Here is a 15,658-nt window from a genome sequence, read left to right as displayed (position 1 = left end):
TCCAAACTGTTTGCTATTCTGATAGTATTCTTTGGAAAAAAATAATGGAAAATGCTAATATTAGAAATACAGCAGACAACATTTTAGCAGACAATAAATTTCCCAGCATGCAAAGGGTTAAGTTGCATGACAAAATGCTGACTCCCTTACCATTTACCCAGTACCAGTCCATCTCGTCATGCCGGTCATGGGCTCCAATCCACATGCCATTGTTCGTCCATAGTTCACGGAGAACCCCCTCCACAAACACCTGGATCTCCCTTTGTGTGATCGTGATTAGATCCCCACCAAGGCGCTTGCATCGGGCTTGCGCGTTCGGCCAGGTAGTCTCTGAGCGTTCAAAGTAGTAGCATTTGTTTCCATAGGAACGCAGGTAGGCAGTTCGGTCCAGGTCCTTGGGGCACCTGCTGGTATCGGTGGAGCCCTCTGAAACAGATATAAAACAGGTTGATAAAACATACTGAAAAACACATGTGCTGATGTCTCCAATATGCACTTGAAACATTCTAGACAACAACCTTCCTATGGGGAAATCAGTTCCAGTCCCTAATAACTGCCTTCGCTTAAATTGACCGCATATGACCCCAATATTTTGTATCAATATTTATATTTTGTGTCACGAGAATTGCTTATATCAATTATAATATACATTGTACATTACTCACTGTATGAGCACAGATGGTCGAGTGGTCTAAGCGTCAGACTTTTACTCCAGGGGTCAGTGGTTCAAGCCCAGTTGAGGGTTCCTTTGTTTTTCTTTCTTTAATCTTATTCTTATTTTTTAATGGAGCTTTTTACTATTTTAGATCCAATTTTTATCAATAAAAAGCATTTAATGATAAACTTCAATCATTTAATGCATGCCAAAATCTGTGAAAAGGTCCCTTTAATGAGAATCAACAAAGAAATCTCCACATGCACTTCTCATTTTGATTGCAATATCATTTGTCCAAATAGATGTTTACTAACTGATAAACAAGGATAAATAAAAAATTGTAAAATAAACTATTTCATGATAAGTGAGTCACTTATCAACTATAATTTATCTTATAAATAATGACAAACAATAATACATGTACCAACAGTGACATATGTATACAGATATCCTCATAATAAACTGCTTTATCATATGAAAATAATCAGTAAAATTGAATGGTATAAACATGTATGAAATATTTCTTTTATCATGGAGCCCCAAAAACTAAGCAATAATTATTATATAGACCCATGATTTACAAAACACTGAGTTTTGTTGCAGATTGGATAACCTATGTTGGTGTCAAATGAACAACCCCAGTTTCTCTATTTATGCTTTTTGGGGTATTTTATGTCAAAAAGTTAAAAGTTTTAATAAAATACATATTCTTTAAACACTAAAATTGACATTACAAACAGACCCAGCAATCATACATCATGCAATTATGTTCATATAATACAATCATGTGTAACAATCAGCCATCATATGTGGGCCATTTATTATAAACAACATATGTCCAAGGGGATACATGAGCTTTATGATTTATAGCTCCCGAAAAAAATAGGTTAAAACTTGGTCTAAGTGAGAAAAAAAAATTATTTAATTAATTTTCTTGATACTACATGTATAATTACTTTAGATCAAATCAAATGTTTAATTTTGTCAGTACATTTAAATACTTTCAATGACATTTTTAACCCTTTCCCACTCAGAGGCAAAGTGAAAATGGCTTTTGCAACCAGCATAAAACCAGAACAGCCTGTTCAGGTTTTATGCTGTTTGGTGCTCATCAGTAACTAAGGGTTGGAAATGAAGCCTTTACAACTTGAATGTAGTAAGAAAGGTATTTTATTAAATGTGACTTTCTAAGGGACTACAAATGCCACAGGGTCCAGTAAAAAAAAATAAAAAAAAAATTGTTTATCCTTTTTCTTACATAAACATTTTTTTTTTTTTTTTTTTTTTACTGGACCCTGTGACAAATGCGTCAAAATATGTGCCTAAGTAGTAAAGGGTTAACATGAATGAAAACAAGTAACTGTACTGTAATAAAACTCATAACACAGGGCTTCATCAATTTGAAAAGTATGCACACTTTTTGAAATGATTTTTTATCCCTTTGCATGCTGGGAAATTTATGGTCTGCTAAAATGTTGTTTGCTGAATTTCTACAATTATCATTTCTTCGATTTTTTTTTCAAAAAATACCATCAGAATAGCAAACAGTTTGGATCCAGATGAGACGCCTTGTTCTGTGGCCTCTCATCTGGATCCCAACTGCTTGCAAAGGCCTTCAAAATTCGGTTCACGCACTGAAAGAGTTAAATGTACATGCAAGTAAGCATTGTGATACATGCATTATCATTTTCTGAAAATAAATGAACTTCATACATGTATTTTATATTGAATGAATAAATACAGGGTGAGTCATATTTGTGTTGTAAACCTCAAAACCAAGGCAGTGTGAAAAGGAAAAATGGTGTACATACCACTACAGATTAAGTTTATATGCATAATACAGGAATAATTTTAGATTATCATAGATAGATTATAAATCATTCAGTTGTTTAGATTCCACAAAGCTTCTCCAAAGTAAACCAAAATGAATATGAATATAGCATTTACTGGTTAAAATAAACCAAACTTAAATTTAAACCATTCAGTAAATATAAAGAAAAGTATTTAGGTAGCAATCAGGTTTAAATATTAAATGATCATATAAATTATACAACATTTATACTGTTAGTACAAAAATGGTCTACAATATAAACATAAGAGATGAACTAAGCAATTGATCCCAAACAGCTGCATGTAATTTACTATACCACACCATATCATCCCACATGTAATTTACTATACCACACCATATCATCCCACATTCAAAAGCCAAACTTCCTGTAAGACATAAACATCAACCCACATTTAACACTCCCATTGTGATTGCATCACCTGATATTGTGTGTTATTCCCATGTTTTTCTTTTTATACTAATTTCATGCACTCCACATACAAACAAATACATTTCGCTTTAAACAAATACAATGTAAGTCAAATGTACTTTGCTGAGAAATTGAGAAAACAAAAATCTTTCTGCACTTCAATGGGGTTAATTGTCCTCTATAGATGTTGGGGAGAGCATTTTTGTAACCAAGCAAATACATACATGCCCTGATTCAACATAAACTGAATTATACCATGTACAAAGACTAGAAAATTATTTAATAAATTCAAATTAAATTCATTCATATTTAAGGTTTTTATACTCTTGATTAATTAACTCCTTTTGTATATGAGCCCCTTCTCTGGGAAAATGGGGCTTATGACATACATGTATGCTTAACCCTTTGCATGCTGGGAAATTTGTCGTCTGCTAAAATGTTGTCTGCAGAATTTCTAAAATTAGCATTTTCTTCGAATTTTTTTCAAAGAATACTTTCAGAATAGCAAACAGTTTGGATCCTGATGAGACGCCACGTTCTGTGGCGTCTCATCTGGATCCAAACTGTTTGCACAGGCCTTCAAAATTTGGTTCCCGCATTGTAAGGGTTAACATATCATCCCCGTTAAGCCTGTGCAGTGTGCAAAGACTAATCAGGGAAAATACTTTTGGACATAACTAGATATTCCCTTAACAGAAACTTCCTTTCAAACAAAATACACTTAAAGCAGAGTGTTGTCCCTGATAAGGATGTGCACAGTGCACAGGCTAACTTGGCACATACATTTAGCACTTTCATTACACTTCAAGAGCAAATATATTTGTCTTACAAATGTACAAACAAAACATGATTGTTTTACATGGCAATAATTATCAACCTTTCTATTTAATACTTGTGTCATTTTGATATAAATTTAACATATTTTTGTCATGAATACTAGTAATTAAATACAATGTATGTAATGTTTTTCATAAGGACTGCCTTGTTACAAGTTCATAATAAAAGTGTTTCAACCGAAACCAATGTTTAAATTTGAATTCATCCTACATGTGTAATTACGTAAACAAAACTAAAATGTGAATAACTGTAACAAGTAGGTCAAGCAAATGCTCCATACTTCAAGAGTCACTTGTTGCCGGAAATAAATGAGGTTGAGGACTTAACCCATTTAAGCCTAGTGGACTCTCCCATTCTTCTTAATTGGATCAATGTATTTCCAAAATAAGAGATATCTAGTATATTTATTTCTCTATTTATTTCTATAATTTCGTACAGAAATTCCTTTAAGCAAACAGCGCAGACCCTGATGAGACCCCCATCATGCAGCGTCTCATCAGGGTCTACGCTGTTTGCCAAGGCCTTTTTTCTAGACGCTAGGCGTAAATGGGTTAAACAAACATAATGACTGCAATAACAATGGAGCCTCAATTGTTCTAGGAAAACTTGTGTTAAAGCATGTGCGTAAAGTCTCATCCCAGTTTATCCTGTCAAATCGGCATGCAATAAGAGACGACACTTTCTGACAACACTGGACTTTCCTTACCAAGAAACTTCCTTTAAAACAAAAAATCCATTAAAACAGAAAGTCTTCCTTGATTGGACTGTCTGGACTTTAAGGATAATCTGGGATGACACTTTCCATGAACAGGGCTTGATGGTTGATAGTGTGTGATCTTTTCATACACTGCACTTTTTGACAATATTATACATGTAAACCATTGAAAACATGTTGTTGTTTTTTTATCAAATAAACTCAATGTGGTAAATACACTTTGTTAACTTCGCAAAAAAAATATTATTCAAACAAGAAAACATAAACTTGCTGTATCAACCCTTTCCCACTCAGAACAAAGTGATAATGGCTTGGTGCAAAGAGCATAAAATCAGATCAGCCTGGGAGAAACTCGCAGTCTGTTCAGGTTTTATTCAGTCTTTATGCTGTTTGCTGCTCATCAGAATCTAATGGTTTAAAATGAAGCCTTTAACACTTAAATCTATTAAGAAAGGTCTTAAATTAAATTTAACTTTCTGAGGGACTACAAATATGTCACAATACATGTAAGTATCTAAGTGGTAAAGAGTTAAAGATGTCAACCATGAAGAGGACAGTTACTGACTTACATGTAATATGGAAAAACAAATATTTTTTGTAATTGGGAATATGACACTATATCATTAACAATTATGAGGAGTTAAAAAAATGTATTAACAAACAAAATTTGTAAGGTTTTATCGGGTTGTATAATAACTGGAGCATTTAAGATAAACCAAAGCTAAAATGAAGAAGCATTTAGAAAACATTGGTTTCACAACAGTGATCCATAACAGGGAATTGTTCACAGATTTTGGCATGTCAGGATTAAAAAATAACTGCCTCAACCAACCGTCATTACAGCTGTCGCATTATGCATGTGCTCTTGATACAAGCATCTACATATACATTGTAGTCACAAAAACAACACGAGTTCTATAAAATTATTCAAATTCTTTGCTTTTGTGACGTTTGATAATTTTATGAACTACTCATAAACCAAAATGTATTTTCAGTTGTAGTCTAGGTTAAATTGTTCCCTTATGTACACTCCACATTGCACTTTTCTTATTTTGGTGTAGCTGTTTAACAAAGCTTTTCACCATATATGACCTGTTACATAACACCAGCGAATCAAAATGAATACACTTCATTTATTCCATTGACTGATTTGAGCATAATCTATTAATCGCCCAGATTATTGGCAAGTTCACCACGTCTTAGAAGTACAGGATGTAACACTGCTTAGTAGGGCTGCAACGGGTACCCGAAATATCCGATGATATCGGATCCAACTTCAGATTCGCGGGTACAGATCCACCCCTGGAAATTTCGGTTCCTAATATTTATTTTCATAGTTGTATTTAACCTAGCGCTGTTTTCACGAGTATTGTTTCAATGCAGACTGGTTCTGTTTAAAAGATAAAAGATACGAATAATAGTCGATATTTATTGTAGTGTGACAGTCAAATAGCAGATCATTTGAGATCCTTCGGCTTTTATTGCCTAAGAGTGTCATTGGACATTCCGTAAAGCAAAACTAATTCAAAATCATGAAGGATTTACACATGACAAATGCAATTCCTAATGGCAATAAGTAAGTTTTCAATCCTTACTGTCTTTCTGAGTTGTATTAAAAACAACGGTAGTGGATCCAGTGTGGCTGGAAAGTTATTCAGGTAAATTTTGCATAATTTCGCGACCTGTCAAATTGTGTTCCTGCATCATGTATTGTCTTGAAAGCATTTTTCATCATATACTAAGTTAAAATGCTATCTTGTGATGCAAGGAACCTCAATTCCCAGTGAGAGAATCTACTCCACAGCAGGAGATCTCGTCAGTGCTCATAGGGCTTGCCTGGACCCGGACAATGTTGATATGTTAATTTTTGTGACAACAAACATCAAACTGCATGAACAGTGAAAAGTGTATGTTAACGAGCAAACTATAATTAAGTGAGTAAGTGTTGAGGTTTCGTTTCATTCTGACATTGCTACAATGTTAAACGAGAATTTTGTTTTTTGTTAATAAATGTTTAATGTTTTTTAGTCAAATTATATGTCTAAAACATTGATTTCTTTAATTTGGACAGAATTTCTTATTTTCTGTTAGTCTTATGTGAGGGATCCGGATCCGAAAAAAATCCTTAGAAACCTTATTTGTTTAATCAGATCCGAACAAATTTTTTTGATTCGTTGCAGCCCTACTGCTTAGTGTAGAAAAATGCTGACACATTTTAGCCCTTTTAAAATTAGGCATTACTGACATTAGGCATTACCAGCCACCATCTTAAACTTTCAGGGTCAAAGCTGGGTCAGTTAATCGTCAGGGAAAGATGAAATGTACTGTTAAGACACAACTTATGTTTACAAAACAGTATTGCTTTCAATATTTCAAAATAGCACGAATTTTAGGGAATGAAATTAATGAAAATCTATCGGTTAATGCCTATGGTCTTGTTTCGTGGGACAGAACTACTGAGGTAGTATTGTGCTCTTGATAGAATGGAAATTGTTGTATTATCAAGCCACAAATGTGTGACATATGCAGACCAGAATAGGTTACCAACATTTGCCAGTTTGCTATGAATAACACAGTGTGACTTCAATTTTCTATCGCAAAGCATTTAGGTTCCATTTACAAATACGATACAAAAAATTAAAACCCGTGCCATGTGAATATGGGGAGGATGCAATATCCAGACCGGTCAATGACCAGTGACCAGACTGGAAGCCATATGATCTGACGTCGACCGACATATTGGCCAGAGCCACGTGGTCAATGTCTTGCCTGGTACCATGCATGCAAAGACCGAAGTATGGCGGGAGCAATATGGTCTGACGTCGACAGATGTATGGCCAAAGCCACGTGGTCAACGTTTTGCACGGTGTATGGTGGCGAAGGTCCCATCGTACCATCGTTACATGAAAAACCAGAGTATAACCTATTCAACAATTAACTGGTCATAGACCAGATTGTTATACGGCACATTAAATTCATTATTTGCACATAATGCAAATGATTAACATTTCTCAGTTATTTCTTCTAAAAAAGAAAGTTACATGCACGTTAGAATACACTCTGTCCTACATGAACACAAAAAACGCGTTTGTGGCATAAATTAAACAAAAGTTGAATACAATAACCGGAAATAACACCCGTAATAAGTTTTTAAACAAATACTTACACTTGTCTAAACAAATACACGGCAATGATTAACATTCTCCCAGTTAATTATTGTAAGCAAGAACGCAACGTGTAGTCGCTTGAATACATCGTGCCCATAGGGCATAAATTAAACCAGAAATATTACAACAAATAAACGAAAATACAGAAATAGTACAGATTAACAACCAAACAATTACAAACGAGTATACAGTAAACACATTGAAAAATTAATTCTATTTAAAAGCCTATAAAATGGACATTGTTTACTTGCACTCTCCTGAAAGAATTGTAGGGTGTCCTTTTAGCATAGGTTACATTATACTATATTCCGACCTTGTCTATTTTGGCGTATATAGGTGGCGGCTCCCGGCTTCCAGAAATCTTTCAGGATAAATAAACACACCTTGGAAGGAAATAGCTAGGAGAAAACAGGTAACGTATTTATGCTATTAAAAATGGAATCAAATAAGATTCTAATGTTGCGGGCTGACCTATTATGCCTTTATTTATTTTCATGGACCTTGTGTTTTCTATTCTGTAAATATAGATATCAGATCAATAAAATCTAATAAAGCGAAATAAGCATCAAAATCTGGCTCCACACCCCGTAATTGGTTTGTGTGTGATGCAGCTAAGAACTGTGCAGAAACAAGAACACCGCCTTGCGGGTGCAGACCGCTCATCTATTTTCTTTTTAAAGGTGAAGGGACTCTCATTTTCAATCACAAAGGAGGGAGGGGTTTATTACATTATCATCCAAAAATGCGGAAAAAAAATGCAAAAAAAAAAAATTCGGGAGTCGGGGGGCGGGGGGGGGGGAGGGGGATTCTCGGGTGCGATGGTTGGACGGTATTTCAAACATAAAATAATTAAAATAAATATTTGTGTTTTTTAACCGTTTAAAAAAAAAAGAGGGGTGAGTGGGGTGGGGGGGGTTATAGTGTGAGGGTGTGGTGGTCATTTGTGAGATGATCTTAAAAAAAAAAAAATTTAGGGGGGGGGGGATTCTTGGGTACGATGGTTGGACGGTATTTCAAACATAAAATAATATAAATAAATATTTGTGTTTTTAAACGTTTCAAAAAAAATAAATTTAGGGGTGGGTGGGGTGGGGGGTATAGTGTGAGGGTGTGGTGGTCATTTGTGTGATGATCTTAAAAAAAAAAAAAAAATAGGGGGGGGGGTACGGGGGATGGTTTGGGTGGAGTCTATTGTGGTAAGTCAGGTAAGAGTAGTTTTGTCAAACTATCAATCAAATCTAATCATAAATAAAGAAGTTATGGCAATTTTAGCAAAATTTAATAATTTGACCTTGAGAGTCAAGGTCATTCAAAGGTCAAAGTAAAATTCAATTTGCCAGGTACAGTAACCTCATGATAGCATGAAAGTATTTGAAGTTTGAAAGCAATAGCCTTGATCCTTAGAAGTAAAGTGGATCAAAACACAAAATTTAACCATATATTCAAAGTTACTAAGTCAAAAAAGGGCCATAATTCCGTAAAAATGACAACCAGAGTTATGCAACTTGTCCTTTTACTGTACCCTTATGATAGTTTGCGAGTGTTTCAAGTATGAAAAAAATATCTATAATACTTTAGGGGTAAAGTGGACCATAACACAAAACTTAACCAAATTTTCAATTTTCTAAGTATAAATGGCCCATAAGTCCGTCCAAGGCCAGTCAGAGTTACATAACTTTGCCTGCACAGTCCCCTTATGATAGTTAATAAGTCACATTAAGTGTTGCAAGTATGAAAGCAATAGCTTTGTTTCTGTAGGAATAAAGTGGACCTAAACACAAAACTTAACCAAATTTTCAATTTTTTAAGTATAAAAAGGGCACATAATTCTGTTAAAATGCTTACATTACTTTGCCTGCACAGTCCCCTTATGATAGTTAGTAAGTGTTGCAAGTATGAAAGCAATAGCTTTGATACTTAAGGAATAAAATGGACCTAAACACAAAACTTAACCAAAATTTTCAATTTTCTAAGTATCAAAAAGGGCACATAATTCTGTCAAAATGCACGTCAGATTTATCTTACTTTGCCTGCCCAGTCCCCTCATGATAGTAAGTAAGTGTACCAAGTTTGAATGCAATAGCATTGATCCTTTCTTAGAAAAGTGGACCTTAACGCAAAACTTAAACGGACGCCAACGCCGACGCCGACGCCAAGGTGATGACAATAGCTCATAATTTTTTTTCAAAAAATACATGAGCTAAAAAGGAATTCGCTTCTTTTGATCTCATAGATATAACTTTTAGATAGATAAACACAGACCACAATCAACGTTTTTTAAAGATATTTCTTGTTTAAAGATATTTCTTGTTAAATTGGAGACAAAAAGTTGGAAATGTATCGTTTCAACAGTATGTGGAAAAGTCCCTTTAAGCACACTGCCTAGCAGAAAGGTTAAGGTACAGCGGCGCTGATAAATGTACATGTAAATAGAAATTAAGTTCCACAATACACAACAGACTCTGAACAGCTGCAGGGAAGTTAGAATTTACACAAACTTCTGCAGACAAACAGCTTGACATTTACAGGCAGGCAACTTTTCTGAAGTGTTTCATCAAGCACAAAAACCTCAGCATGAATGTCACACAATACACTTCAAAAGAAGGCATATGCTGTATTTACTGATCCCATGATCAGATGAATTTTACATTGCATTTTATGATTAAACTACATGTAAATGAAAGCATTATAATCTTTAAATCCAATCATGTTCACTTTTCAACAAAAACTAGCTGTCTAATGAGCCCAGTGCTTCCAAGACTAGCTCATCACTTACAAAGACTGGGTTCAATCCCCGCTCCAGGCATATGTAAGTTTGGTAGGTGTTAACCATACCATACAGACGGGGATTTCACAGGTATACCTGCTTCCCGTACAGTGCCATATCAACTTTATACATCTATGTTAAAAACCAAATACATGTAGCTATAATTTTACATTTGTCCAAACTTTGTGAGCCCATTATTTTGTTTTAATACGACTCCTGGGGTATTCTCCAAGCCCTTTATAATAAAATGCAGCCTCTGATGCAAAAATATTACTTACAAAATGTTGTTACTGTGGGTGATATAACTTTAATGAAGTATTGCTTATAAATATAATACGTTTAATAATAATTTTCATATGGAAACATTAATTATTTCTTTATAAAAAATGGAAGTATAGTATACATTATATATATATAAAGTATACATCAAAATAATGTATTAATTGTATTCCAATCAATAACTTGATTATGCAAACATGATTAATAAGCACATTGTAAACTATCAATTAGAGATAATGCTGGCCTGTAATTGTCAATTAGAAACAATTTAATTATCTTTAACTGGCAGTGTGAGAGAGGCTAACACAAACTGGGTGCACAATGAACCGGTACTTACACTGATGGTTAAATATGGTAACTTAAGTTGGACATATAGCATACATGTTAAAATAATAGGTAAGTGTGCATGTCAACTGCAAAATCAATCACCACTTCAGAATAATATCACTATATTAATTTAATTAAAAATTGTCAATGTATTGTAAAAAAGTAAAATACTTCATATATAACTCTTACAAATACATGGGGATTCTTGTATTTATCATCATACACATGTCTCAATAAAAAGAATGAATAATATAAAAAGAAAGAAGAAAAAAAGCTCTGTATTGAAAAGCATTTATAACATGAATCATCAATAAATAATCCCCAAATAGGCTGAAATCTGGTATATTTATTATTGCATAAACTCTATCTACAATGCCCTCTGGCGGGGTGCAGAAACTTGGCAAAAGGAGGGCTTGAACAGGAGAAATCGTGTATTAACAATGCGATTCACGTGCCGTTCAAGCCCTGTTATGTGTTTTTCATATCCATAATCTGGTCTACGCGCAGTTACTTCCCTTCTCCAGCCTTCGACGACTTTCCAAGCATAAATGGGGAACTGAATAAGCACCAGTTTCCTAATGCATGCAGGAATAAAGGCAATGACTATTTCAATCCACTTTTCTAGTCATACCATCTGCACTCTCTTGACAACAGCTTTATTGTATTGGCAACGTCATTGAAGTTAAGGTTATTTACTCAACACTTTCAAAAGACTATGCTGTAAATGTAAGTTTTTATGTACCTTCAACGTTCCTGCTGTAAATTCCAAAATAATTCCTCATTTCTTACTTTACACGGCTGCATTTCAACTTTGCATTTATCCACTGTTTAAACACATTTTAAATCGAAAACTGCCTATCGGAAGGTATTTCAGATGATGACCGAGTGAGGCATATGTAAAACACAACCTTGAACTGTATTTAAATAATCGAATTATTCTGTCGATGTCGAATGAACAAAACCATTGTTTTCAATGTTATTTAAAATTATTTTGGTATGTGTGATTTGTTTATGCAATAATAGCGAAAATACACATTTTCTCGGACATGATCATCTGCAGGCGCTCTCAAAATCCGTTCCTGCCCTCGTGCTGCGCACTCGGGCAGGAAAGGATTTTTTGAGCGCCCTCAGATGATCATGCCCTCGAAAACGTGTATTATCCCTATAATAATACTCTAACACTTTGTTCTACAGTGGTGCATGTTCCAGCTGGTAACAGTGGATTTATGAAAAGAATAAGAAAATAAGGACTTTGGTCGCCCAGGAAGAAAGTGGTTTTCATTCATGATTATTTACTCTTTTTGAAAGATTTCATTATACACTTCAACACCGTTATTTCGAAGTCGTCGTGACCGTTAAAAAAAACTTCGGATTAACGATAATTCGAAATAAACATTTGACAGAAGACTTTTTTGATTCTGTTAAAATAGAACGTTGCTAACTTAAAAGCGTAAACTAGTCATATAGCAAAAGATTTCCACTTGTAACAAACGGAGGAATAAAAAGATTCTTGTTCTTGTTTTTATTTTTGTCTAATTACAGAACATATAAAATATAACGAATAGCACAAATTATCAGACATACAAACATATGAATACATTTTCGGAAATGAATTAACTTTTTTTTACCAATACGCAATGTCTCTCTGAACACCAGCTTTCGCACAGACGACAAAGGTGTAATTATCGGCTTTTGACGCGCCACGACAAGGTGTGAAAATACGCTCAGTATTTTGCAGTTTTGACTTCGGATTAAAGATTGATAATAAGGTGCGAATTATAGTGTTGGGACCGACTGAATCACTTCGAAATAACGATTTCTTCGGTTTTACGAAGTTCGGATTAACAATGAAATTTTACATTAAACAAAGAAGAACCAAAATCGGGACCCGAATAATACTTCGAAATAACGGTGACTTCGGCTTATCGGTGTTCGAAATAACGGTGTTGAAGTGTAACTGGTTCATGTTTAACTGAAGTATATGCTATTTTAATTGTGAATATTATTCCAAACTTAATATAGAATGCTTATATAAGGAAATATTCTTTAACATTACCCCACCCACTTCTGACCATTTCGGAAAGTGATATGTCCTTAAAAACAAAAAAATCATGACCTAAAGATAAACTTTTAATATATATATTTCCTCCCTTGATTAGAATATTAATAGGTTGCACGCCTGGATATTTAACATTAACACTTTGCAAACATCTCTAAATTGATAACATCAACTCTGTACATTTTAATCACATAATTTTATTAGTGCCAAACAACTCAATCAATGGACACACTTATTGACTAAAGGTGCAATAATCCCTATTTATACCAATTTACAGAAACCTCCACGGCATTTACTATATATAAATCCAATTTACCGAACTTTTCATTTACCGAAACCTCCATAACTCATGATAACTTATGATATCTGTTAGTGATTATTTATGCAAAAAAGTTTATGTTGCTGACATTACCCATTACTGTCTGGTAACGTGCCACTTGGTTTCCAGGCGGCTTATTTCTATGACAAATCTTGTTACCAATTACAATTCCCAGTGACCCCCGAGGATAAATAGCTGTTGCAACTACCATTTTAAGTTGTTTACAGAAAATTAAGTCATAAGTTACCGAACTACAATCTGACAAAACCTCCATAGTTGCAATAATCCAACTCCCAGCTACTGATCCTTCGGGTCGTTTGAGGTCTTACGTATGTACTCATAAAAGCTCAAAGAAGGACTAGAAACCTCCATAATTCTCTTCAAAAACCCTTGCGACTGTCGATGTCAGATTCGGCCCAATATCGGGTGTTATCTTTTAGAATATAAGTCCTTTTTAATCAAAACAATAACTATAGGTATATATATATATATATATATATATATATATATATATATATATATATATATATATATATATATATATATATATATAACCTTTTGTTACTTACCAGTAATTTGAAATCCGCTGTAAATGAGAATTAAGCATAGGAAGTGGTTTTTAATAATCAACATCATTTTCTCCATGGCTTGTCGATTTATTGCTTTCTTCGTTTGTTTATCTTAAGTAGACACGCTTGATTATCCAAGTGATGTTCATCGGTCAAAGGCTACACACTACCATCTTATTTAGAGTGTCAGATAACGCGTGCATAGTGGGTTTGCATTCGTGTTTCCTGAAAGAAAAACGGGAACATTGTCAATTTATACGTTTTAGCAGAGACGTAGATGTTATCTACGTCTCTGGTTTTAGTTTCGTGTTTTTTTCTCTTATTAACATTAAGATTCTTAGCTACAGCAGCTTTATCGTCATCTTCTTCGAATCATAGTCAGTTCGGCATCTGGTCACATCCGACTTTAGTCACTTCGCCACTCGGTAGTTATTTCGGCACTTGAAGTTGGACAATTCGGCACTTATAGTTAGAAGCTTCGGCACTTGATTTATTTGTACATAGGTTTATAATAAATCAAATGCATTTATCGGTGAATTAATATATATATCAACATATATTGTATTGTCATCTCAATGCCTTCTATGGAGTTATTTGATCTAAAAATTGAAAATTAATGGGAAATGGAAATGAATAATAGTTCAATCTATATAAACCTTTGCAAACCTTATAGTAATCGTTTAAAAATATTTAAACAATGAGATATACTAGTTTAGATGCATAAAAAGTATCACAAATTACGTAGACAGGAATATGATTTTCATCTTGGAATTCTAGCAGAAGCTTCAATTACGAATTGTGGAAGAAAGAATCCGTTCAAATTATTAACATTTGGCAATATATTTTTAAAGTAAAAACAGGCACACACACAAAATGAAATCGTATCAATTGAAAATAAAAATACAAAATATGTCGGCAAAATTACGTCGATCGTTATAGTAGAAACACTTAATTTAAACTTTTATATAAGTTTACTCATTAAATGCTTTCTAGCCTTATATACCATTTTAATCGTCAATTTATTAAAGTGCTAATATCTAATTATACTAAACTCTTTTATGGATCCATTCACTAGCCTTTTAATTAATTGCTCTTAAACTTTGATCTGACCAACTGAGGAAAAATACATAACTCTTACTTTAAGTGGCAAACGCGTTTTGTGTATATAGATTGCAAACGTATTGAACATCAATTAAATATGTAATAATATACCAATTTCAAAGTGACTGACTGTGAATGCCGAACTGGTCAAACCCGAGTGCCGAAGTGGCACTTTTTACGGTGCCGAAGTAACCAGGTGCCGAAGTGACTAGACACCATATTCTGCTTCCAGTTAAATGGCATATGCCCCCCCCCCCCCCCTGGAGCGTCGGTACACATTACAATATCCCGAACTAAAATATGAGACCAGAGACGTCTCTGGTGAGACAACGAGCTGTGGTGGCTAAAATTGGTTGAAAATAACTTTGTTGGAGCGACTAATTGCGGGAGCGTGGCCCAGGCGAAGAAGAGACAACATTAGACAACATTAGACATCGATTCAGCTGAAAGTCCCAATATACTATAACAGCGAAAACTTTAATAAAAAAATAAAAGCAACATATTGCACTAAAAGAAAATGACAATAACTCTTTCCTGTTTCAAAGCTGTATTCATGTCGTAATATTTGATACAATAAATTTACAAAGATAGAATGACAATAA

The 15,658-nt window shown here is 34.1% G+C and overlaps 1 protein-coding gene across 2 annotated transcripts in view; it reads right to left on the bottom strand.

The window, feature by feature from the left end:
* The window catches only part of LOC127831839 (uncharacterized), a 36,412-nt gene extending 22,216 nt beyond the window's left edge, over positions 1 to 14,196 (bottom strand). The window contains exons 1-2 of one of the 2 annotated variants that reach the window (XM_052356913.1): positions 13,956 to 14,196; positions 151 to 426 (exon numbers count right to left, since the gene is read on the bottom strand). In XM_052356913.1, coding sequence (XP_052212873.1) covers positions 151 to 426; positions 13,956 to 14,031 — 352 coding nt within the window. In that variant the 5' untranslated portion in view covers positions 14,032 to 14,196. Of the gene's footprint in view, positions 1 to 150; positions 427 to 665; positions 944 to 13,955 lie in introns of those variants that run through there. The other variant, XM_052356914.1, reaches the window with a different exon arrangement.
* Between the last annotated feature and the right edge of the window lie 1,462 nt (positions 14,197 to 15,658).

Source organism: Dreissena polymorpha, chromosome 5 (assembly GCF_020536995.1).
Source record: "Dreissena polymorpha isolate Duluth1 chromosome 5, UMN_Dpol_1.0, whole genome shotgun sequence".
Classification (NCBI taxonomy): Eukaryota; Metazoa; Mollusca; class Bivalvia; order Myida; family Dreissenidae; genus Dreissena; species Dreissena polymorpha.
Note: the sequence above shows the minus strand (reverse complement) of the source record. Positions and strands in the feature narration are given on the sequence as shown.